At 33.2% G+C, this 26,671-nt stretch overlaps 2 protein-coding genes across 5 annotated transcripts in view; one reads left to right on the top strand and one right to left on the bottom strand.

Annotated features, from left to right (window-relative positions):
- LOC134277188 (potassium voltage-gated channel protein Shaker-like) lies at positions 1 to 22,685 on the bottom strand. Of its 4 annotated transcripts, none has more exons than XM_062759512.1 (3): positions 22,331 to 22,685; positions 18,353 to 20,526; positions 1 to 4,315 (listed from the first exon to the last, which is right to left on the bottom strand). In XM_062759512.1, exon 2 carries the CDS (start codon positions 20,487 to 20,489, stop codon positions 19,077 to 19,079), a length of 1,413 nt encoding a protein of 470 aa, XP_062615496.1. In that variant the 5' UTR covers positions 20,490 to 20,526; positions 22,331 to 22,685; the 3' UTR covers positions 1 to 4,315; positions 18,353 to 19,076. The 4 variants fall into 4 exon arrangements, with proteins under 4 accessions (XP_062615496.1, XP_062615497.1, XP_062615498.1 ...); XM_062759513.1 differs by lacking the exon at positions 22,331 to 22,685 and adding an exon at positions 22,235 to 22,308; XM_062759514.1 differs by lacking the exon at positions 22,331 to 22,685 and adding an exon at positions 21,064 to 21,640.
- Positions 21,676 to 26,671, top strand: part of LOC134277192 (U1 small nuclear ribonucleoprotein 70 kDa-like) — a 37,446-nt gene continuing 32,450 nt past the window's right edge. Inside the window, exons 1-3 of the mRNA XM_062759519.1 lie at positions 21,676 to 21,898; positions 24,303 to 24,365; positions 25,928 to 25,982. Of these exons, the coding sequence (XP_062615503.1) occupies positions 21,755 to 21,898; positions 24,303 to 24,365; positions 25,928 to 25,982 (262 nt within the window). The 5' untranslated portion in view covers positions 21,676 to 21,754. The remainder of the gene's footprint in view (positions 21,899 to 24,302; positions 24,366 to 25,927; positions 25,983 to 26,671) is intronic.

The raw sequence follows: 26,671 nt of genomic DNA, 5'->3' as shown, positions 1-26,671 counted from the left end.
TCAGTTGGATATGCATTCCTCATGTATTTCAACAAGTTATGTACAAAAACACTAAATTGGAATCAAACGATCACAGATTTTGCCTTATAAAATGTGGCTTACAACCCCAAATCCACACTTTTCTCCGGAACAACAAGGAAATATGGAATTTTCCAGTGCAACTGTGAAAAGACAAGCTGTTCTAAAAACTATGTATAGTGAATAAAAAACAGCTCTTCTTTAGTTTCATGTAGTATTAACAAACATCTCTAAAAGAGCCGGGCCCTGGGGCTGCACACCTACACTTGGTGGTGCACTCGAGGGGGGAGGGGGAGAGAAACAGCATATACACCAAGTATAATTTCTGAACTGGATATAACAAATGGTGCAAGATTTGGGTTAATATATATACTCTCTACACTAGAATTAGGGAATTTGAAAAAAGATTTTTCTATAACATGTATAAAAAAACGTAACATATGGATCTACCATAACACTACTAAAAGTATAGGAGCTCTAACAGAAAACACCCTCCTAAGAAGTGAAACATTTACACTCTCCGTAACAGGCCTCGATCATCATCAATTGGTGTTTAAACACAGGGTTAGATTTACAAAATCTAACCTATACACAACAGGAATCTGTAATGGATTTGTATCTAGGGTGATAATTATCAATCAAAGTGTTCTTTAAAAATGGCTATTTCATGCACCACGACCATACATGTACACATTTTCAACTTCTACCCTAAAATGTGATGAAATTGAAAAAACAGTTCTGTCACATTCATTTAAGTGTTGAATATTCCTTACATACAAGTAAAAAGGCTTTTAATAGAGAGATTTAAGATACTACAATGTAATTGTAGGCAGAATACACTTGTATACAAAGTGATTACATTTCTGAGTATAACCATAGTATATTAATATCTACTCTATTTTAATATACCATATTCTAAACTTCTCTATTCTACAGTCCTTGATGAGCATAATAACATCGTATACAACTTAAATCCCTGGTTTGTACATGTATACATATTGTAAACTGTAGCTTTGAGTTAATATTTAAGATATAATCTTTGAGGAATTGTATAATACATGTAAGGTACTCCCTCTATAAATACTATTACATGTACCCTGGTCTTTCACAATGAGAATTGCATTTTGATCAATTGCATTGCAAAGAGCAGCCATTTTTCTTAATTTGAATGATTTGAAAAAAATTCATACATGTATGGTTATCTGCCCTTCATACTTTTTTCCAGCAAAATTATGATGTCTGATAAAAGATCTTATAATTTCAGCATATATATAATTATGGTCTTTTGTAGTCTAAACCTTACTTCTGAACATGTACACATAAAATTGATAATCTCAACCCGTAATTACTGGGTATATATTCTAAATCACAAAGAAGTTTTTACAAATGACAGTAATGCACACACAAATAATGCCACTTGTAGACATTTGGAAAGCGCCCTCTCCACATATGAGAAAACGCAGTAAAATTGAACATTAGGGGGAAAAAAAATACTATGAACATGAAATACAAATGTATATATGTACAATTACATGTATACAGGTTAGATGATGTGGAAAAAAATTAGTAATAAAAGAGTGCTAAAATAACGATGCAGGAAAAAGGATGCAAATGAAAGACACTGTAATAATTCTACCAACTATCAGAGTATAAATGTACAGGATCAATGGAATACCTGGACTAGACTTTGAAAAAAAAAAAAACAGTACCTGAATTTATGTCATGATTGGAGAAGTAATATAGAAACTGATTCAGCTCCTTTCTGAATGAAGGCAACATGTTATAATGGAACTGAGTGGATGGGTTTTATGAATGAAGAGTACCTGGTAATAATGAAATTCATTTTAACAAATATTTAGAATTTAAAAAAAAAAAGCAAAAATGGGCGGTAGTGGAAACTAATAACATGTTCTACATTCCAGTGAGCATATTTCTAATTAATGCCTTTGAGTTCGAAAAAAAGATGATCCGGCTTAATAAACTGCCAAGTCATGCAAGAATTTTCAAAGCATTTTTTTTTTAAAATAGTATCACACTTATAAAGCAAGTGTTGTAAACATGAGAATCAGTATTTAAAAAAAGGACAAAATAATGGAGAGGATTTCATATATCCACAGCTGTTAAATTAACAACCGTCTTAAAAAAAATTGATCAAAATAAAATACTGGATTTCTATTGATTGATTGCACCAAAATAATAAAACAAGTAAACAAACTTCAAGTTCTAATACTAAAATAGGATATTATGCCATTATTCTTTAAAATCTTAACATTTCGTAAAATATAACAGTATAAAACAAACAGAAAAGAACTTTCCCAGCATAAACTTTATAATCACCACATTTTACCGTTTTCATCAGAAAATTTGTGTTCAACAGGCTGTATCTAGAAATAAATCCAAAATTTAATTTAAAATAATTGTTGATTATTTAAGGTACGAGTTCAAAATTTACTAAAATTGTATGATTACAGCCTGAATTAGTATCGGTAAGTTTGCACTTTATAAACTGCAAAGCTTTTTTTGTGATTTATTAAAAAAGTAAACATTTCCAACCCAGGCTATACAAGTATATGACTGGGTTATTAATAAATGCATTCCTTATTATTCAATTTTCTACCATAAAGTTAAGAAATAGGTCAACAATAAAAAAATCTGAGCATTTGACTATACCTTTCAGTCACAAATAACAAGTTCCTAATTTGCAAGGGAGATTCAATATTAAAAAAAAAATTAACAAAAAAATGAGATTCAATAAATTCTGTTAAAAAGATCCTTTGATTAAAGAAAAAAATCTTTGAAATATCAATATAAGTTAAAGTAACAGCAAAACATCTTTAAACCAGAAGATCTCTGATACGACTGTAGCTCTACTGATCGTTGTTAAAAACAGAATCTGGACTTGGAACTTAGCAGCAATGGCAACATCGATGAGTAAGAATTGGTTCAGTTTACATGTGTACCAAGTTTTATCTAATTCAGTCGATAAACATAGTTGTAATGATTTAAATAAATTCCAATAATATTACTATACCTTACTTAGAGTAAACTTTGCAATAGCTACATGTACTTCTTCATCTAAATCAAAATCTCAAAAAGAGAACCACATATATGTACATGTATTTTAGAAACGTCTACTCATCTTCAAAGCATTATTGATAAGGCACAAAACTGTAAGAGTAGAATTTTGAAAAGTTATTAATTATCAACAGACAGACAGTTAATCTCTAGACAACAGTCACCTTTCTAATGCTTAGGCTCTTCAGGTCTCTGACCAGTTGAGCTAAAACCATGCAATGCCATGTGTAAATGCAGAAAAAACTATGCACAAGAAAGATAAATTAATTGTATATGATATGAATGATTATTTTGTGCTAGTGAACCATATACTGATATTAGTAGGCTAAAAACATTGTAAACTATGACAACCACCTGCTAAAAAAAAAAAGAAAAAAAAAACAAAAAAAAAAGAGAAGGTATAATGATGAGTATTTCAGCTATAAATACAAGTCCAATTACTTTAAAAACTACAATTATAAACTCAAAAGAATTAAGCTTAATGAAAATCAATAGGTTCTTCTTCATGATACACATGATTTTGTTGAATTTTCTGGGAAACAAATTTAAGTCAATATTTCACATATACAATGTAGGACTTATGTACATTATGAAGGGCACATAGTTCTACAATTAACCCATTTTCACCATTAACACTATTGATGTGTGAAATACAGATTTAAAAAAAAAAATCAATAATGATGAAATTGATTCACATCACTGAGTACAATTTTAGAGATATGAAATGACTTCAAAACCTGCATGTATTGTAAAATTGTTACTTCTATTTCATAACAACAAAACAATCCTTGAAATCATTGCTGATCTTTAACCTACCATTAAATCTTCCTAAATGTGAAAATTTAAAACAAAAAACTTAAAATCAAAAAAAAAAAAAATTACAGGCTTTTTATGAATAGGTTAGATTGCATTTAAATTCTGAAGTAATTTTCCATGCACAATTTTAAAAAAAAATTCCATTGTTAGCTTATTTCCATACAGGTATTTTGAATGTGTTTTGCTCATAATACAATCTGGTATGTGTACATAGTTTTAACTGTGTCAATTCATTCCCATGATCAGAGGAGTGTTTTCTGGGAACACAGCAGTCTTGTACATGTTGTTCTGAGTGAGTAGATTGTACTGGCAAATCTCTTTTGTGGCTTTTTCTTTAGCACAGAATATTGAAAGAAGTTGCTTCCCTTACTTCAAACTTGCACGAAAATCCTGCTGATTGCTCTGTCTGAAAATATACAGAATAAAAATTCATGCTTAAACAATTACAAAACTGACATTTTATTTAGAAGTTAATCACAATTCGAGTGTTGTGAAATCAAATTAATACATATGATAAATACATAAACATATAACATAAACATAAATAAGATACTTTTTTTTTTAAATTGGTGTACATATGAGATGACAAAACTCTTGCACAGCATGGCAATTGAGAACAATCAGCTGTTTAGACATCTACAATCTACAATCTTTGAACAACGTTGCACTTCACTAAGTTCAGTCATATATCTTCCTTTTCATTAAATGCGTAATGCAGATGCTTGTTTGACATTCCTTTAATTCCACCTTGCATCATTTCAGAGTGCAAGTAAGTAAAAAGAAATTATCCAAATAAAATTGATAAACAATTTCTGTTTGATTCACATAAACTATCCTGTTCTTATGTATGCCATTAAGATTTGTACGAGATGAATTGCCCTTGTGTTCCAACCCGCACCACCCTTCCCAAATTCCTCTGACAACTTAAACTTAAAAAATAATAATTAAAAATAAAATTGGAGGAAAAAAGTACAAGATCCAAATAATTATCAGGACAAATCATGCATGCATTTACTGGATTTGCACTATACCAAGCCTAATCTTTGCACAACAAAAAATAAAAAAGAAAATAAACTCTTGATCACTTGATCTCATATACTTATATAAATATTAGCAATACTTGCAATATGGTGTACTTTTGGATTATTAAGCTTAATGGATTAGAGAATGCTTTTTAATAAGGCTATGTTCTGAAATGCAAATCCAACACTTACAATCTAACATTGAGATTTTTTTCAGTTTAATTGAAATGGAAGGAACAATTAGTTCTCATAAAGTAATATTCTCTTACAAGTTATTGTACACATAACATTATCAAGTCAAGTGTATGATTAAAATCTTTTGCAAGTCTCTGATTACAATATTTAAATGTTTTATATATTGGTTTTATTTGCTTTTGCTTTAATATGCAAGCTTCTTTCAATCACTGAATCAGAACTAAAATATAATAAACACAGTTTAAAAACAGTGGTACAGTACTGTGAGCACTGAGCTCACAAAATGATAGCCCCCACCCCATCCCTACCCTCACCTCATAAGAAAAGGATGGCATTGAAAGTGTATATGGTTTGCTATGACAAACCCAAAATACCGGTCCCATCCTAATGTTTAATAGAGGTGCACAATTTTAGGACAAAGTAATAATTCTATGAAAGTCTTTATAAATTTTATTCAGAGATGTAGAAGGAGTTGCAAACAAAAGATGGGTATCCTATAGTATAGAAAGAATAGCAATGTCCAAGCATCTTTTGCTTTACCGGGTAAATGGTAAACCCCTAAAACATAAATGTTTCCTATGAAAAGGAAAAATATACGGTACATAATCGTACATACTATATATATGTTAAAGATTCTGTGAAGATTTCTTGGTACCACTATGGTACATGTAAGGATAGTCCAAACTAAGACTTGCTTCTAGTTACTTCAGAATAGACTTTGCATTTCCATCCATTGATGCAGGGGAATATTGTATAATAAGATGATGTGAAGATGAGATAAAATATCTGTGATAAATATCTAATATTATAAACAAGGAAACTGAAAATTTGATTTTATTAACAAATCTTAAATGTAAAAAAAAAATGTTACATCAAGGTTACTTCCCCCTCCAAAATAAGGGTGAAAAACACTTGCACAAAAAAAGATTTTTCTTTCAAATTACAATATTACAAAGATTAAGCATAATATCAAGATTAAAATTCTCTCTTCTCTTATTTTAATAACTGGGAATCCCTATTAACCAAAAAAAATCTTCAATCAGAAAAGTACATCAATTAATGATAAACATTAACACATAACTTCATATAATCCTATTCCATCATTAAGCCACATAGAAAATGAAACAAAAATTGATCAAAAACTGTGTAATGCCAAGTCCTTACATGTCTTATTTATCTTTTTCTGGCACCTTGCACACAGTATAGATTTCCCTTGATTTGCCAGGCTTATATCTCAGTATAGCTTGGCCTGTATGTGATCTTAACACTAGAAATCAATATTCCCTGATACATAAGCATCAATTTTCTCTCCAATAGGCTGAATTGGAATGCAAATATCTGTCATTATACGGTACAGTAGTGAACTGTTCAGAATATAAACACTCTCAAATCATGAAATACAATATCAGAGGTTGAAATTTTAAGATGCCCTCTGTGCATACTGAAAACTGACTTTCCATTATTTTTAATCAGGAATGTAATTAAAACTCTATAATCAAAGTAATGCTGCAAACACTATTAAAGTACAGTTTGCCATTAAAAAGAACAAAAAAATGATGGCGGTTTAACAATTTTATCCAAAGCTATACAGATGAGATCTGCTTCATAACAGATAAATTACAGTCAATAATATTTGCTTTGCTTTCATATCCGGTTGTTGACCTAGTAAAGCTTCAGTGTTGAAGAATACTTTCCAAACACCATTTTCCTGAGTGATATTGTACATGGCTTACTTGACCACAATCCAAAATGGTCTTCATGTTTCTCAACAGGCACTGTCCCTAACAGATAAAAAGTCCCTTCATTTTTTTACCATACCAATGTATATGTTAACTGAGAGAGGCTTTCAGCGCCTTACTTAACATCAAGTAGTTCACTAATTGACATTCAGACTCTGTACATCTGCGTTTTGGAGCTAAACTCTGGGATTATTTTTGATACAGTATTCTTCAAAAATTCAGCATTCTCATTACTCTGTGGATTTGTAAACAACTTTTACCAAGCACGAACCATTCCATTTGCATAGAATAAATGCAAATGTTTCTTGGCAGTTCCTGAGACTGCTTTGTCTTTGATCCCCATGGACAGACTGTTATATGCCTCAATTGATACTTTTCCCTTTCATGATGTTTTATGAAAGCTGTTGACAATGGGGGAATTGAATATTTTAGCACCACTAAGTTTCGGCTTACTATTTAAACATTCTAGGCATAAGTAGATTTGTGACCTGAATTGTCCATTCTGCATTCTGCTTGAGTCCTGCATGCTAAATGGATATTACAAAAACAATCCCAAAAACAATCCTTCATATTCATTTTCAAAAGATTTATATCAAACTTTGGAGAAAGAAAGTTATCCAAAATAAATTTTATAAACCAAATAACATACATGCAGTGACAATTCAATTTCCAATTATTTTTGTACATAAGTTTGGGTTTCTTTATCCCCCCTTCTTTTAAAAAATCATATGCAGTAGCTATAATGCATTATGCATCTTCAATAATATATTTTTAAATCAGTTTATGTTAATTTGGCCCTCAATACTATTTAATTAAGCCACCGATTTCCCCTCATAGGATCTTAGACTTTATTTACAGCTTAATACTTCTCTGAACTTGATATCATATAGCACAGAAGTAGGAATCTACAGCTACCTACTGGATTCAAAGAAGAGAATTAAAGCACTTTTACTGCAATTAATCTCTTTTGTGGATTAAACCTATACCTCCTGCACTAATATATAATATTAGAAAAGTCCCAGTCATGATAATGACTTAACCTGAAACTATGCCAAAGAGATGGTATTCCTCGAAGATTAAAAATAAGTTGATTGAAAACAGTATTCACAGTATATTGAACCAAAGTCGGCCAAGGGCACAGATAAACTCTTTCACCAGAATTCTTCTGGTTTTCATCTTCGGATTCAAAGATGGCGGAATTTGCCAATTATACCATTAAAATTCCAGATAACCAAAGATCATTGACTGTTATGTCGTTTGAGATTTTTTTTTTATGTACACTACATGTGACTTATAAAAGTAAAAAGACATTTCATCTCCCTATAACTACCATAATAGAATTCTACTTATGTTAATGTATAGTATCATATTTTTATTATTATTTATGCCCCATTGTAGTTAATGTTGACAATTTACACTACATTTGTGTAGATGGAGTAATTCTTGGTGTGTGTGTACACTGAAGTCTCAGCCAGGGCAATACTTATCTGTTTTGTTTCTTTCAGAGATGAAGACAATCAGTTTCCATTTGTACCATGTCTTTGTAATTACTGTAGCTAGCAATGTCTGATACATTCTTCACAACATACATAATGACTAACACAGTCACAATGCCAAGATCCATAAATAGATTCCAGTTCACTACTCACTTGCCCATTTTGCTTGTCAGCAAGTGTTTGCTCCGACTACACTCAACAATCATTTTACTCTATCTAGGTTCAAGTTGATGCAAGATTCCCATTATCTATGAAGGAAGCTACTTTGTATTTAGATAGAATACTTTCTATTTCTTTCTTAACCATCTGGTGTAAAAAATAGATACACAGAGTTCAGATGTAACACTCCTAAACCACCTACAGACTTCATCCTTCTATTCTCTCTCTAAAGAAAATCAATTTACACTTATCACTAGTTTTTTTTTTTATTTTTATATTACAATCAAAGACATCTGCCTTTATGACAGGCAACAGAACAATAGAATTTTTATGAATTTAAGACCCTTGTTTCAATCTAAAGACCCATGCACCATAATGCTCACCAGATTTTTTTTTGTGACTACTACATGAACAAAACAAAAAACACAGCAGCCCAGGACAGGGGATGCTAATAAATTCACTTGAGGAGGAAGAAGGGGAGGAGGGTGGGGGCATGATCTTGGCTATGATTCTAGTACTCTTAAGTGCTACTACATATGTTAAGCTTTACTTGCTGCAGTTGGCAGACTCTGCTTAACACTAATTTAAAATTCTGGGAGCTAGATCAAGGCAAGCAGATTCTCATTCATCAAAGTTCCATTATTATTTTTCTATCAATGTTTTCCAAAGATCCCAAAAAGTTTTGATTTCAACCTTTTGCATGTATATGAAACACCTTTTGGGTTCAAAGCATCTAATTTTTAAAATACCCAGTAAATAATAAGGCCAGATATTCAGATTGCTTTACTTTCTTTAGAAACACACCTTATTTCAAACAAACAACTACACTACCCCCTCCACATATATTATGAAGCCACCACTGCCAGTAATTAATCTGCCTCCATCAATAAATGAAAATGGATAATTCCGAATTATACGAGGGTTGATCCAAAAGTAATGTCACAGTGTCCATATATTTTATATTTGGCGTCATATTATCGAATACAAGTATACCAAAATATGCACAAATATAAATCTAGTTTACATTGAAATTGTGATTTAATCATGTTTATTTGAATTTATTTTATGAATGTTTAAAACATAGAGCATAGGGCGTGTCGCCGCATCACAACGGAACGTCACGTTTTAAAGTGTATTTTTTCTTGGAATGAAAAACAAACACATTAAAAAGATTATAAAAAAAGCACCTTATCTCCCAATTTTTTAAAAGACACAATTTTTCATCATTTTCTAGTCATAAAATGAAAATTTAATGACGGCATTGGTATTTGTGATCATAAACATTGTTGTCTTACTCTGTTGAATTGAACAAAGATATTGTCGAAATGGGGAAAAACGGCTCGACGAATTGTAATGCATTTTTGCTTCAAAATATGGGAATTATCACAAGCGACAGTTACATACTTTAATTAATCAGACTTTATCAGAATAAAGAATGTAAAATTAATAAGAGACATCTTAATAGATGGTTTCAGCAATTTTGGGCGGGTGATTGGTCACTGAATGATCAGCAGAGGACAAGAAGATTCAAGAGCGAAAGATGGGAGATCAGACGGAAACGTTCAATGGTGTCTGACGTTGTCAAAAAAGACGGACGTTTAGAGTGACATGTGAATTTTTAAGTTTGTCTTACCCTGCTGTTTAAAACATTTTGTCAGAGGGCTTAATTATGAAAAGAGTGAGTGTATGATGGTACCAAGATTTCTTAAAGTGGAATTGGTGAAAGTGTTAGCGAATCACAAATATTTTTTACTGAAACGAAGGTTAACGCTTTTAAAAGTATGACGGTGCGCATCCGTCTTATGACGTTATATTTAGGTGCGGCGACTACCATAAACGCACATTGTTTAAATTCCGATATTTAGGAAAGTATACATCATATTCCTTTGAATTTTTCAGGTCTGATTTGAAATAAATAAAGCTTTCATCATGCCGAATTTTGTTCCTTTACGTCGATTTATAGCAATTTTATCAAAGTTGTGACATTATTTTTGGATCAACCCTCGTACTATATACATGTACTGGTATGCAAGTTTCATGAAAAACTGTTTTTGATCTCATTTACTGTTGAAATTCCCAAATCCTTAAAATTTCATAGAATAATTTCAGAATTTTTTTTACCTAAAAGTTTGTTTGCTTTGTTTTGGAGAATGCAATAATGAAGAATACAATCAGTTCTTCTTTGCATCTTAATGCCCCGAGGTTTGTTGCTGAAAATAATTTTCAAGCGGCCCTTATACCCCCTCCTCCAAGATTTCATGAACAGTATTTCCCCCTAAAACCTTGTCGGATTCCCGTTTGAATGCTGATGGTAAGCTCTCTTAATTATTTTTTATTTGGCAATGAAATTATAAAGGAACTGTACAATTCATTCTGAAGAGTATCATCTTAATCAGGCACAAAGATATAGAAAAATTTATTCTACTTATTAAAAAATATATCAGAGTAACCTTAAGTTAATTTTTTTTTTCAAAATTAAACAATTTTTTTTTTTAACAAATATCCTCCAAAATTGTCAATCTTACAAAAAAGCTGCAGAAAAAGAATTTCTTTTACTCTTCAAATGGTACTGTTTTTGCATTATGCTCAGTTGAGCAAGTAGAAATGACATCCACTCGGCGAACCTTGGCTGATTCTGTGGACTACATCAGATGAAGTATGAATCAGTCGAGATATGCCGAGTGAAATGGCATCTTGTACTTGTGTCTCAGTCAAACTAACACAGAAAACATTCATTTAATTTCAGCTAGTCCAAAATATTACCCAATTAATATAGAAATTCTGCATTAATCATTCATTAAAACTGAGTGACAATCAATAGACCAAAAACTAAAATAATCAATGATTAATCTGGCTGACTGTCCAATAGAGGGATAGTAAAATAAATATTTCATAAATAGTCAAAGATTACACTGATAACATTGAGCTCATACTTTCATTCAAGCTCTGCAAGTCCTAGCATGATTAGCTTGGAAGTGGCTTCCAAGTATTATACTACAAGATAATTTGAGATGCTGTATGTATAAAATTTGCCTTGAAATCCTATCAAGCAGCAAGAATAATGCTTCAGAGACAAATTCAACTTGTACAGACTAATATACAAGGTATTTTGAGTAAGAAAATATTGGTAAGATGAGAAAATTAAAAAAAAAAGGGGGGGGGTGTTAACTGATACAAGAAAAAAATAGAAAAGTATAACGGGGGAAATTTAGAATGACGTATATTTGCTCTGAGCAAACTTTAACTTGATACTTAATAATTTCAAACAACTCTCTATATGTATTACATAACATGTATATTGGTATCATTAGCGGTCAAACGTTGTAGGATTATCATCTTTCTATCCTACCATATTGTAGTCATTTGTGAGTTATTTGTATTAATCTTGTTTAATCTTTTATAATTGTAGAATGATCATTATCAGTTTGTAATGCAGTCACCTCAGTTTGTACTTTAATTGCAGTGTTTAATCCATGCATTTATAAATCTTGTACTTTGCTGAACAGACATCTTAGATATTCTCTTCTAGTGGCAAAAAATACCACAATCTGGGAAAAAATGCAAGACTGACCTGACAAATAACATTTTTTTAAACCTTCAACAATATTTGCAAGTAATCTTAGCATAAATCATGAAACCTTGACAGGGACTGACCATATGAAAATATCTGACCTCTTGACCTTGGAACTTGGAGTATGACCTTGACTTTTTACATATTTTTTTTAACCAAAATTATAGCTACAACTTTGGAAAGGTTTGTTCTGAGAGCCTCCATATTTCACATCTGTATTCCTTGTGAAAAAAAAAAAACTTTTTCACTGGCACCAAAAATTTGTAACCAAATGACCTTGACTTTGGCATTAAGACTTGAATGATTTTGAAAAACCTTGACCTTGGCCATTAATAAAGAATGATTGTGCAGCTTTTATATTTCATACATGTAACCCTTGTGGCAAGACCTTCTTTCAGTACCAATATTTTTGTTCTGGTGACTTTGGCCTTAAAGTATGGCCTTCTTTTCAAAAACTTTAATAATTGGCCATAATTGCTGGTTAGAACTATAGGGCTTTCTTATTTCAGTGGCCTAAGTGTTTCAAAAAACAATTCTTTTTATGCCCCCATAATGGAAGACTAGGTGGTACTTATTTTTTGCCCTGTCTGTCTGTCCATGTGCAAAATCTTTAACCATTATTTGCCCAAAACTTTTGTTTGTTTGAAGCTATAATGGCTTTCATATTTCATGTGTGTATTCCTTGTGATAAGATCTTTCTTCTAGTACATGTACCAACAAACTTGACCTCTTGACCTTGGAATCTGACCCACTTTCGCAAAAAATTATCAAACTTTAATCTTGGCTATAACTTGAAAACAGTTGGTGCTCGCGCTTTCATATTTCACATGTATATTCACTGTGACTAGTCTTTTCCTTGGTTTTGTATTATTTTGACCTTGACTTTAGAATCTGACCCACTTTTATAAAAAATGAAACTATGACCATAACCTTTGAACAGTTAGTATTCAAGAGCTTTCATATTTCAAAGGTATATTCCTTGCAAAAAGATCTACATTCTGATAAAAATTTTGACCTTTGACTTGACCTTACAGTTTAATTTGACCAATTTTTGAAATTGCCAAACTAATAACCATTAATATTTTGTTATATTTTTGTACAGCTCCTGCAGTCGTGCTAGGGTTTTTATTTTTCATAAGTGCATTTCGTGAGACTGTGCCAACTGGGTACCCTAAATTTTGACCCTGTGACAAAGGAGTTTCACCTACTTTTTTTTTTTAAAACAAATTAATCTTGGACATAACTTTTTAACAATAAGTGCATGGACTATCATGTTTTACAGACCAGTATTTTCATTAAGACAAGTTCTTTCTTTGGGTAACATTTTCATTAAGACAAGTTCTTTCTTTGGGTGACATTAGTGTTTACTTTTGACCTTGATCTTGGAGTTTGACTTGCATTTGAGAAACTTGCACTTCACTTCTTGAGAAAAGGTCTACTAATTTTCCTGAATACCCAGGTTAGTAAGAAAACCATGGAAACCTAAAGTGCATAAGACTTTTCATGACAATTGAGTAAATTCAGAAAACAATGTCATTTACCCAATGAACAGTGACACATGCATAAATTCATCCAATGACCTACATATTTTATGTAAAAAAAAATTAAAGTACAAATATTTCCAATCTTCATACACGTAGTTAAGTGAAAAAAAATTGGCTTGATGCATTCTTGCATACACAGACAATCAGACTAGAGTTATTATTTCTGACTTAAATAGAAGCACTATTCTATATAATGCAGTCTTAATAAAAGAAGAAATAAACCACATTGATTTTTTTCCCTTCACAATTCATTTTTCTCATAAATCTTGTCTATGAAACCTATGATGCTGCATCAAAAAGGAACAAAAAATAAAATTTATAGGTACAAAGAGCATATGTTATATAGCTGAGTTACTGATTTACTTATCCATAATACAGCAAAATAGCATAATATGGATTGCATCAGCATGTTCTAGGAATTCAGAAAATATATATAAATCTTTCTGCAACTAATTGTTTCTTTTTTTGAAAAATGTGTTCTTATGAATGAAAAATTCACATACCAGCTAGTATATAACTGTAGCTTTGAATTAAATCTATGTTGGGTATATCATTTTATCCACTGATTACTAAATACATTTTGAACTAAAGAATAAGGGTCTTGCATGTTCTTTTATAAAAAAGATTTCAGACAATTTGTTTGTTGTTTAACATCCCTCTTCAGAAATTTTCACTCATATGGACACATCACCACTTGCCGATGGAGAGCTGCAAAATTTTGTCCTATACTCAGCACTTACGGCCATTGAGTAGTGAGGGATGTTTTCGTGCAAGCGCCTACTGCAACAAAGGACCTTGGTTTATATGGTTTCATCCCAAGGACTGGTCTTCACGTCCCACAGTGGGATTTGAACCTGCGACGTAAGGATCAACTCCTTACTCCTCGCCTCTAGAGCAGATGCTTTAACCACTGTGCCACGTGGGTGAGCCAACTCAGATAATTTGAGTTCATGTACATGTATACACAACAAATGCATACATACTTATTAATTGTGAAAGACTCATAAGAGACACCCCTGAAAGAAATACTCAATATAGACATGATGACTTTAAACAACTCAAGCAGAGTCAGAAGAGATAATCTCACCACTGAAAATGGTGAAATTACAACCTAGGGGATTTAAATGGTACAATGGATTTGAGGGGGTCAAAAATTGTAAAATTAAAAAAAAATTAGAGAAGTTTGCAGACCTGTAAGATAAATACATGTAAATGCTGGCAACAAGGAAAGTCTATAAGCTTAATTGTTGATATGCATTTGGAACAATCACAAAAACGTTTTGATTTAAAATTTGATGTATTATTAAACCTTTTGTAAGCATATGCAGCATTGCTCTGATATCAAATGTTTGATTAATGTCCTAACCTTAACTCTATGAAAAGGATGATTACCCAACAGAATTTGTTTTCCTCCTTCTTTGCATTGATTTATGACAGCTTAGACTATAGGAACAATGACTTCCTCCAAGTTTTGTAAAAATATGGGAGAAAAGATCTGCAAATAAGTTTTGTGATCCCCTGGAGCAAAAAGAGAACTGAACCATTTTTCTTGATCAGCCATTTTTTTCTTCCTACAATTGACAGTTTTCTGGCAAGAACAGATAGATCAATACAACCTTCATACAATCCTGGTAAAGGGGTATTGCATGCCTCCGGGGAATCTATGTATGAAAGCCATAGCCACGGACCCAAAGGGATCTCTGATATAGCTTTAAAACTATCCTTCGCACGTCACTTTGCCTACACCACCCAGCCAGTACTAGCAACCGAACCTGTTCACTGGACCTGAATCAATTTTCTGTAGGGTTTATCATGGTAATTAAGGTGAATCGAGAATTAAACATTCATTATGGGACCCTGAAACAACATCTTCTGAATCCCTAGCGTTAGAGGTGTTTTTAAAAGAGGTATTTTTAGCTCTTTCAAGCGGAATGAAAATGTTTTTTACTGCCCAGTTAATGTAATGTTTTTATAAACCTGCTGAAGAAGATCAGGTCTTGAAGCAGTCGCTATCAAAGAGGAACACAATAAACAGCCTGTAATCTCTCAGATCAATAATAAAGATCCTCCACATTTAATTGCTTGCATCATAAGTGCTATAATGCTATGGATTTCTTTCTATAATTTGCAATTGATAAATACTATAACGGAATTGATACCACTAGAAGGTGCTGACAAAACAAATTAACCTGGATTTCTTTTTACTGCAAGACAATTCCCTCTACTAAAATTCTCTTTTTTTCAAAAATTATAAAGATTGGGTATCAAAGAACACAAAAAATGGTGGAATTTTAATGTCTTTGAAGTTTTCAACTCATGCTATGCCAAAAAATTAATCATAGACAATATGACTCCCATAGACATTCATTATTAACCAAGATAGTACAGTTACCTGTGGGGAAATTTTTGAGTACCTATAGATGCACTTTGATAAGGTGCCACTCAAAATAAATACATGATGCTGGGCTAGCCAGAAATGTCTTCACACACAGCCTCGCCCTTTGCAAGAACACAGAAACGTGTCAAAGATTAACAAGTACTGATGTACAAGGTGTAATTTTATTTGCTTCTATCCCACTTAGGTTTAATGCAAAGTAATGTCAAGGGTATATGTACCTTATAATTGAAAGCAGAGCTAATTAGTTATAGTTGCTAAGACTACAAACAATATTTCTATAGCAACACCAAATAACAGATAAGTATTCCATATCATATATTATATGTAGGTGTGGCTAATACAAATCTGACCAGATAAATGGTGAAATGATTTTTCAGGAAAAATGGTAAAGATTCAAAACATATTTATCACTGATATTATTTTTACCATAGATTATCTTGAAATCAAGTGCATAATTCTTATAAAAACTAAGTAAATAAACCAATGATGCCAATTAACAGATCTCCTTTAGACTAATCTTCACAACTTTACTAGATAAAATATGCATTTATTTATTTCAATTTTCTGCAGCTTCAACTCCTGATGTGTGGTTTTGTATAAATTGCTCATATTAAATAAAATATTCATTTTCTTATAAACTGCATGCACATCCCAGATAAACCATGAATAGTACAATGTTAATTCCTAAAAACTACCTTAGACCAAAGAAATTCAGGTAGTATTTTCTGAGCGATATGTTGAGAACAAAAGCACATTGAAATGAAACATGGGCTTCAGCAATTATTTTGTAACATTTTTTATGGACTGCATGTATTAATAATGCCTTGAAAGGGGTGAGGGGAGTAGACCCGAACAACTTTCTTTATAATCATGATAATTTCATAAACAAAACAATTAAGAAAACTTAACACAATTCCTGAAGCATTGCCCTTACAATTGTTCATCGACTTTTAGGATGGAAAAATTTGCTTCAATGTTTTCGAGTTTTAACAGAAATCTCCACTTCAGAGAAAGACTGAAGACGAGTCTCTAAATTCATTACATAATAATGTAAACTTGTAAAGTTGGTTTGTGATGCTTGAGAAACTGAATTTCGTGGCTGGTATTTGAAGGAATCTTTTGATGGTAAAGAATCCACTCTTTTTTTCCCCCAAGCATTGTAAGGAGAGAACAATATTTTTTAAAGTTCTTATTGTTACAAGCTTCTAAAGCTGTACTTATACAACGACAATGGATATTTGATTCCAAATGAAACGTGAAAGACCTTAAACGTCCAGGTCAGCCCTTACATACTTTCCAAAATCTCAACTATAGGAATTATCATTTCAGTTCCAGTGCCAAGAAAGTTAAAAACATACTTATGCACTTCATGCAAGAGGCACATGTACCTGTACAAAAAGGTACAAGGTGAATATTGCAGGTTTGTCAGAAGTTCCCACATCAACCAACATGACCAAAGTGTTATTATTTTCTGAATATTAAATAATTATAAGTTGTTTGAACATGTCAAATGTAAACATGATGAGAAGGACCCATCAACGAGGGCTCCTTTTAAACTCTTCAAACAGTTATCAAAATACTATTCATGTACATAAATAATGTTAGTGAAGTAAGTTTCCTTTCAAATATGGGGTAATATTTAGTTATTCCCCAAATTAAGACATGACTACTGGGCCCTTACAATGGTGACATCTAGAGCTGATTAATGAATAATGCATACATTAACAGAACTGGCTATTAGACAGTGAATAATTAGCTGTTCCTCTTCACAGAGAAGATGGTGAATATCTATACCATGGTAAATATTTGCATCATCATCAACATATGTATTGCAGATGTTGCGGAGGTCAGGTTAAATACATCCAAACCCGCTCCACAAATCAATACACTTATACCAGTTAATAGCCAATTGTTCATATGTCTATTGAAAAAAATGATACCTTTGCGCACAATGGTACTCACTTTGCCATGCCAAGAGTTTTTATGTGTTTGATTATTTGCCGTATACAATAACACACAATACACTGAACAATCCCAATAACAACCGTCCTTTGCTATTATTTTTTTAGTTTATTTAAAATTAGGAGAGATTTAAATTCTATTTTCATAAATGACAATGGTTGAGATAATAACTCTTTAATATCAATGATGAATGTGAACATAACCCCAATAGGGCCAATACACATCAAACACAGTAATGCCATTACTCTAGCATCATATGCTGGACAAAAGCCCTTTGTATATGGATCCAAATCTGAAGCAAATGATGGTTGCAGGATTGCATTAACTAAAGTAATTATGATAAATGGATGCTCCTACCTTGTTTGTCGAATGGTTATTGCCTCAGCGCTTTGCTTTCTGGAGCTGTCTCTGTAACTGGTTTGGGGTGGAGGTTCCCTTTTTGCTCTACTCTTCTATTTGTTGTCTCCATCATCATCTTTCTTTCTGGCTGTTCACCTGAGAGGATGCTTATTCCAAGATAAGTTTAAATTCCCGTAACCAGACAAAGTGTTTCCCAATAAGCACATATGGTCTTCAATAATTGAGCAATAAAGATTTTGAACTAAACAGTTAAATGTTACAATAAAAGCTTTTTTAATAGTCAAATAAAACACTTTGGATGACTACAGTGAAATAAAATTCAGTACAGGCAATTCATACCTGTAATTATGCAGGGACACGGTAAAATCCAACATAAGGACACCACACACTTTCTCTTTTGAGATTTCACACTGGAATCAATAATTTTCATTCACAGGGAAAAACAGTAAACATCAAAATGTATTTGGTCACAGAAAACGGCCTCAGTTGTAGGAAGAGAAAATTTCACATCACTATAAAGAACTTCAAATTGCTTAGGCTGTAATCCAAAAAAACCTTGTGCATTGGTTGAAACAAATAAATGATATCTATTTATTCTATGATGTTGAATACTGATTGTTGATTGATGTTCTTATTAAACACTGTGTCAGTATAATTCTACTTTGTGTGTGGGAACAAAAAAACTTTTTGATACATAAAAAGGGACTGTTCAACATTGGTGTCATACATCTGTTTCAATGCTCAGATTATTTATGCTAGAAGGATTATTTGTCTGGTTAGTATGGTTTTCTTTGCTTCGGTCACAGTTCAGATTAAAGCTACTCCCTTCCTCCATTTCCATGATGTTGTCCGAGCCACTATACGATGCTATTGAATTTTTCTTGCTGTCTGAGAAGTTTGGACATGACTGAACATGCTGGTATGATGTTCGATCTTCACTTTCTGTCTCTCTGTGATAGAAGTAATTGAAATTGGAAACGATGACAGGCACAGGCAATGCAATAGTTAATACCCCAGCAATGGCACAGAGAGATCCAACCAATTTCCCCCAGAATCCAATTGGTCGCATATCACCATAGCCAACAGTTGTCATCGTAACAACTGCCCACCAAAATGCATCGGGGATACTTCTGAAATGAGTCTGTTCAGCATCTTGCTCTGCAAAGTACACTGCACTTGAAAAAAGAATAACTCCAATGATAAGAAAGAATATCAACAGTCCTAACTCTCTCATACTAGCCTTGAGAGTTTGACCTAGAATCTGGAGACCTTTCGAATGTCTGGATAATTTGAAGATTCGAAACACTCTCACCAATCGGATGACCCTTAGAATTGCCAATGACATCGCCTGGTTATTACTTTTGTTTTCATCAGCAATGACTGTGCCAAGGGTGATAAAATATGGAATGATTGCCACAATGTCAATAAGGTTCATAATATTTTTGAAAAAGTGAAACTTGTGGGGACAAGAAGCATAACGCACTAAAAGTTCTGATGTAAACCAAATAATACAACAAGTTTCAATAACAAAAAATGGCTCATTGAACTTTGGAATATCATCTTCTTCAACTGATGCAGCTGTAGTATTTACTTTTGAATTTGTTTCATTCACTAATCTGTAATGTTTGAACCTAGGCAATGTCTCTAAACAAAATATAACAATTGACAACAAAATAACTATTACTGAAAAAATTGCTATAAGTCGAGCTGCAGTTGAACTTTCAGGATATTCAAAGAGTAACCATACTCTTCTTTGGAATTCATTTTCTGGAAGGGGTTTTTCTTCTTCTTTGATAAATCCTTCATCCTCACGATATTTCTCTATTGCTTCCTCTCCCAAGTCATAGAATTTAATTTCTTCCGAAAACACATCCAGCGGAACATTGACTGGTCGTCTTAACCTTCCTCCACTCTGATAATAGTAAAGAATAGCATCGAAACTAGGTCTGTTTCTGTCAAAAAAATACTCGTTCCGTAATGGGTCATAATATCGATTTCTCTTTTGAGGATTTCCAAGCAAAGTTTCTGGAAACTGGTTCAAAGTCTTGAGTTGAGTTTCGAAGCGGAGTCCACTGACATTGATAACCACTCGTTCACTGCACTCCAAGTCGTTTCCTTTGTTTTGTGGACTCATACAATGGTCAGGATCATCAAACTGTTTTGGAAAAGACCTGGAATTTGTAACAGAATCTTGATTTGAACGAAATCTGGATTGATTGAAATGACTAGGGGGACCACCATTTCCCTGCTCTAGCCCGGCCATACAAACCTCCATGGTAATGCAATATAGTTTTTTTTTTAATCTACTGTATTTTGTAGGCTAAACCATTGTATTTTATTCATGTCAAGTCATGAACACCATGCATAAAACTTTAAATAAAACTTCAAAGCACCCATCACAAAATCTCTACTTAACAGTAAGTGATAAACATCGGTTAGTATATTCTAAGAGCGTCATTTTAATTATCTGCAATCAAAGTTCATGCCCTACATGTTGACTGCCTTACAAAAGACATTAGGTATTCTCATCGCACTACGGCAAATACATTCTCGCCAGATTAATATACACCTCGGGAACCTCTGACGTCAATAAATCCTCATTGTGCACATTCTTTATCGAATAGTTTTTTTGAAAATATCCTTCGGATTTTTTTTTCCACGTCTGTTTCACTTACTTTTTTCAAGAAAACATCAACAATTACTCTTACAATTATCCTGCTAACGGCAACGAGCGAAAATCGTCTGCATAATTTTCACCCGACTAGCCTACCAAACAATCAATTAAATACAGTGCGTTCACTTTGCATAAAATCCGTGTAGAAATCATACCGCACAAAGTGCTCAAATTGCTCTCAAAATGATATTCCAAATTGTTTAAGTTCATTTTAGTAGATGCGAAGCTCTAAATTTCTCAAAATCGCCTATGTTTATTGTTATCCCACTGTGACACTTGAATAATCATGCACATGGTTTAGGTTCGGGTCAAATCGATCGACCAATGAAAAGCCGCCTTGCAAATTATTAATATCATTCTCAGGTGTTCCGTGGTCAATAACAGCAGGAGATAAAAACACTTTAACTTATGATTTAGACGTAATTTATTTATACCTTTTATTGATTAAAGTTTGTCCTTTGTAATATTGGATTTTTTTCCACAGATAGAATAAAAGATTTATATTTGCTGCGTGGTGAATAATTTACCTCTTTCCTAGCAATCCGACCTTGCTTGCCGCATTGACTAACAACTAAATCTAATAGAACGATCTTTTCTTTGTGGGGAACGTGGTAAGTCGTGTGTTGATACAGCGTTGTGAGTGAGTTCTTATTGATTTATGTGCTTTTCTAGACTTACCTCGATTCTAGAAGAGTTATATTCTTATTTTCTAGATTTAAAACAACATGACTGCATTTTTGCCACCTAATTTGTTAGCTTTATTCGCCGCAAGAGACCCTATTCAATATTTACCACCGGTAGCCAAACAAGGCTTTGAAAAGAAACGTGTGCCGTATGAAGGAGTATCAGCATTCTTGAAGGAATTTGAGGTAACGTTTAGATCAAATTTATTGACTAAAAATAGTTTTTAATTCACATTATAAAACAAGTGAAAGGTATTTAGATACATGCAATAAGTACTCAACTTACAATGTTTCCAAGATGGCGGAAACCAGTGTTGCCATTTTATGTAGTCTAATCTACTGTAAAGCTATAGGTCCCTTGTGTTAGTGGAGCGGTGTCAGCCATAGTTAAAGCATTGCAAAGACTTCCATAGCAGCTTATTGAAGCAGATAATTTCAAAATCCTTTTTTCTTACATTTTGTCCATAATTATTGTTAGAAAAAGCAAAACACTGCACAAAAGCACATGCTGAAAGCGCACACCTATTGCCAGCACAAGAATAGCAGCTCCTTGCTCTTTACATCCCTTCTGGCAATCAACCCTACTGTTAGTATAACTAAGGTAATACTGTAACTTGCCTGTGCGGTTAATTGCAATGCAGTATTTATGATCAGTATTGGTAGGTCGGTGTTAGCTGGATATAAATAATTCACACATTCTCTCCATTAGATTAACATAATTTAATCGAACATCTCCACCTAAAAGAACAACATTGATCTCAGGCTTTAGTTATTGCGATAAATCCCAGGTGCTCTTTGTTTCTTGATAGTAAGCTATGATATTGAACACATCCTGATGTGTAGCAGTGTCAGAAATAGCTTCATGTCGCAACGAAGCAGTATTATCAGTCTGACTAGCACATTCACTTCGGATCAATGCTTTGCCGTTAGGAGTTCTCACAGTACAGAACTAGTGAGCTACATCATCATAATATAAATAACATTTGAAATTGATTTTTTTTTTTTCGGAACTAAATGTATCATCTTATTACAATTTATTTTGATTCACACTTGGGCTTCATCACAGTGTTTTATACATTGGAAAGTGTTTAGATAAGAATTTTATTGATTATTCATATTCAAATATACAGCCGAGTGCTTAAATAAAGCATAATGGGCTTGCCTTATCAGATTTCTGCCCAGAGATGTCTATGAATCAGACTCCGAGACGCTCTTTCTAGTTAATAAAGGTGATATGAAAATTCAGTTATTACCTGTATGTGCTCATATTAATATATTTTGATAGATGTGAAAAAGAACGTTCTATCCAGTCATGTTAAACAAGGAATAAGACTGACAGTTGCTGTGGTTCTCCATTTGCATCATTAGATGCTGAGATAATCACTTATGTAAAATATTCATGAGTGTACATGTATATTGCATACCATGAAAGTACCCTACTTCTCTCTTCTTTACAAATCAAATTTAGAGGTCAGGAGAAAATTCTGCTAATTACCCCCCAATTAATTATATCAGTCAATATTTAATTAAAAGCAACATTTTACACAAGAGAATTGCTTGTTTTTCTTTTTTTTTTTACCTTGCAAATTAGTTTAGAGGTCAGAATGAGGCAGAAAAATGAAAGAAATGGTAGTAAAAGTTATGATCTTACCCAGGTGAATTTCTTTGACAGTGGTGTTGTAACAGTGGTACGTTGCACTCGACATCTGTGCATTCTTCATCGTTGTTGCAATTTTTTCCATCCAACTCGGTTTCCTCGGGCTCCGCTGGAATAATGTTGACGGTGATTTCGGTGGGACTTAGTTGGGTCTGGCTCTGGACTTCTTGGTAGGAGGGGGGCTCGATCGAGCTTCTCTTGCCCGTCTTGTTAGCCGTGGGGTTGCTGGTAATCTCAGTGTAGCTCTGCTTGTCAGAGGACTTGGGGTTCATTTTAAAAATGTTGGGAAGACATGTTGATTTGGTGGAATCCCCATTCCCGGTCCGTGAGGAGTCGGACACAGAACTTGAGCGGCCTGTGTTGGGCTGAGACTTGCTTCTTCGAATCCGCTTGGCTGCCTGTATTCTCTCTAACCTCTGAGATTCGACTTGATCAATATCCTTAGGCTGTCAAAAATAAATGAAAAATGCAGACTTAACATTTAACAACAGATTTGAGCAGTAAACCGCTCTCAGACACATTGTATTTACTGTGGAGGGTAAGGGAATAGGGAAAGTTCTTATGAGATTTGTATTTAATTAAACAATACTTGCTTTCATGTAGTTTTAAATGTTAAGAAACTATTCTAATTTTTTTTGGTGCCAACACAGCACTGTGCCACACTTGACTTACAAAGCTTAGTGTATATACATACATTTTATTTAGATTAAGATCTTGTGATGAGAAATCATTATGTGGTACATGCAGAAATTTGGCCATTAGTTCAGAGCTGAATTTTTTTTTCATTTTCCACTCCTTTCTGTTTTATTTAAGGTATTGATGGTGTTCAGAAATGAAATCATTTCATTTTTTTTTCCCCCTGAAATACACTACAGGATCTGAAAATGCTTTTATTATGGAACAGAAATATTCATGTTTCTCTTGATGTTTTAGGACCCCAAGGATACACCACCCCCTACCAGAGTAGAAACAAAAGATGAACGTAAAGAGAGGAAGGTAAGAGAAGTGCAGAAAGGGCATGGGTATGGAGAGAACGTACATCAAAATATCATTGGATGTAAGGTTGAATATCCTCATAATTTTGCAATTTAGATAATTGATTTTATCTCATTTTCATAAATAAATGTTTTCCAAGGGAATTAGACTGCAAGAGAAGTAGAGTTAGGATGTACAGTAATTGTCTTTATAATTTTTTTCCCTTGTTTTTGATACTGAATTAACTGATATTTTATTACATTCATGAATGTAAAGATGCAAATAAGCTCTTTGTAAAAGAGAAAATATAGAGAATGTTTGATGTTTTAGCTAGGAAACTGAGAGGTTGTAATTGCCCAGCATTGTTGTGTATTAGGGAGTTGGCAGTAGCTACAGTAGGGGCTGAGGGGGATTAATTAGTGCCAGGAGCTTACATTCCTAATAAAAACATACTCCTCACCGTATTGATTGCTACTGCTAATGTATTCCACATGCAACAGGCTAATGAAGCTCTATTATATCAGTAGCTGTTAGACGGTGCTGCACAAATATTCCCTCCCCCACTTTATATTGCAGTACTGGCGGTCGTTTTATTATCTAGATTGTCCGGCTGCTGCATTCTGCTGCGGCAAAAAAAACGCAGCAGTGGATCAAGGATTTTGGGGTTTTTTTTATGTGCTTGGATGGGAGGATCAAGAGAAAAAAGTGGGTTACCTACACACATAGATGTAGATCACACCAATGTCATGACTTTCATAACAGTACAATTCTTTTTGGCAAGGGTTTATGTAAAAGGGATATAATAGCCTGTCTAACTAGTGCCGTATGCTGCGAGGTTCAGGCGTCTAACTTTAGTCGTTTACATTTAGTCGACAGTTTTGTCGTAGAAGTTTAGCCCTTTAAAATCACAAGAGGTGAGGGATTTTAATTTCAGCCAAGACGTTTTTTTTATTCTGGCATTAGTACAGGAAAAAATAACAGATTAGTGTTAGGTATTCCAATTGTATTAAATGTCTTACAGATTATATGTGTATATATATATTAAATATAATTTAGTTTTGAGAACTTGTTAAGCACATGCAATTAGAAGGACTAGAATAGATAATGACAGTAAGACTTGCCTTTGTGAAATTTAAAAAGAGAAAAAAAACACCTCAAAAGTGCATACATTCAGCAAATTGTGTGGAACAAACCCATCTTATTGAAACAAAACATTACTTTTGCATCATTGGTATTTTTCTGATAGCACCAACCTCATTCTATCAAAAGCATGAACACAGCCAAACCATCTACCCAGTCCAGTGAATAGGCCTGGATTTTGATTCAATATGGTGTGTTTTCATTTGTGATTTCATGCTTCAGAGAATCTCAGAAATGAAAAATTTGCCCTGCTAAACTTAAGCTCCTCTCATGTTTAAAAATCTCTTGTTCATAATGGTGTCAACCTTTGGCAGAATAGCCCATTTAAAGCATTTATAGATATTTATAACATCACAATAAGCCTGCAGAGGAATTGTGGTTTAAATTTTTGGAGAAAGGGTAAGAGAAGTAACTCTGAAATGTTATCTTACTTTTTGTTTCAGAGGAAAGAAAGAGCAGAACAGATTGCGTACAAGCTAGAGCAGGACTTGGCCTTATGTAAGTATTTAGTCTCAGGTGAGGGTATTGTAGTCAGAGGCAGAATGAGTGAACAGACAAGCTGTCAGATGCACCTTATAAGATTGTTATATCATGATATAGACCATGTCATGTCTATCTTCTGTCAGATGGAGGGGGTTGGGTTGGGGGGAGCCTCTATCGATCCCCAATGCACACTATACAGCATTTAGACTGAGACGCTGAGTGCACTCACTTTTTACCAGACATTGTAAGTTAAAAAATAAAGAATCATTGGATGCAGTGTTGAAGGTAAAAATACTCTAAAAACCTGGCTAAGTCCAATTCTTTCGTTTGTATTTAGGCATATTGTAAGCTCGGTAATTAATGTCAAATAATGATGAGGCTATCATAGAGAATGATATTTCCCTACATTTTCAATTTGGAGAATGAGCTTGCTTTCTTTCTCTCACATTTTTTAAAGATTTTGAAAGATGTGATCTATCATTTTTGTACATATGAATTTCAAATTTTAATTATGTTCGAAAATGGGAGGAAATACAGAATACATTGAATGCTTTGCAAGAATTTGTATTTAAAAATTGCTTTGCAAAGTATGATTGACATATTTAGATGGGTCTCTCGATCAACATTAGTATGAATAGTGAAAAAATGCTTTGTAAGCAAAATATCTCTCTGCCCATCATTTATAGCTCAGCATAAAGTAACAA

The sequence above is a fragment of the Saccostrea cucullata genome, unplaced genomic scaffold (genome assembly GCF_032062105.1).
Source record: "Saccostrea cucullata isolate Sc308-1 unplaced genomic scaffold, CSIRO_AGI_Scuc_v1 ctg107, whole genome shotgun sequence".
In the NCBI taxonomy this organism is placed as follows: domain Eukaryota; kingdom Metazoa; phylum Mollusca; class Bivalvia; order Ostreida; family Ostreidae; genus Saccostrea; species Saccostrea cuccullata.
This window is presented reverse-complemented; position numbering and strand designations above follow the sequence as displayed.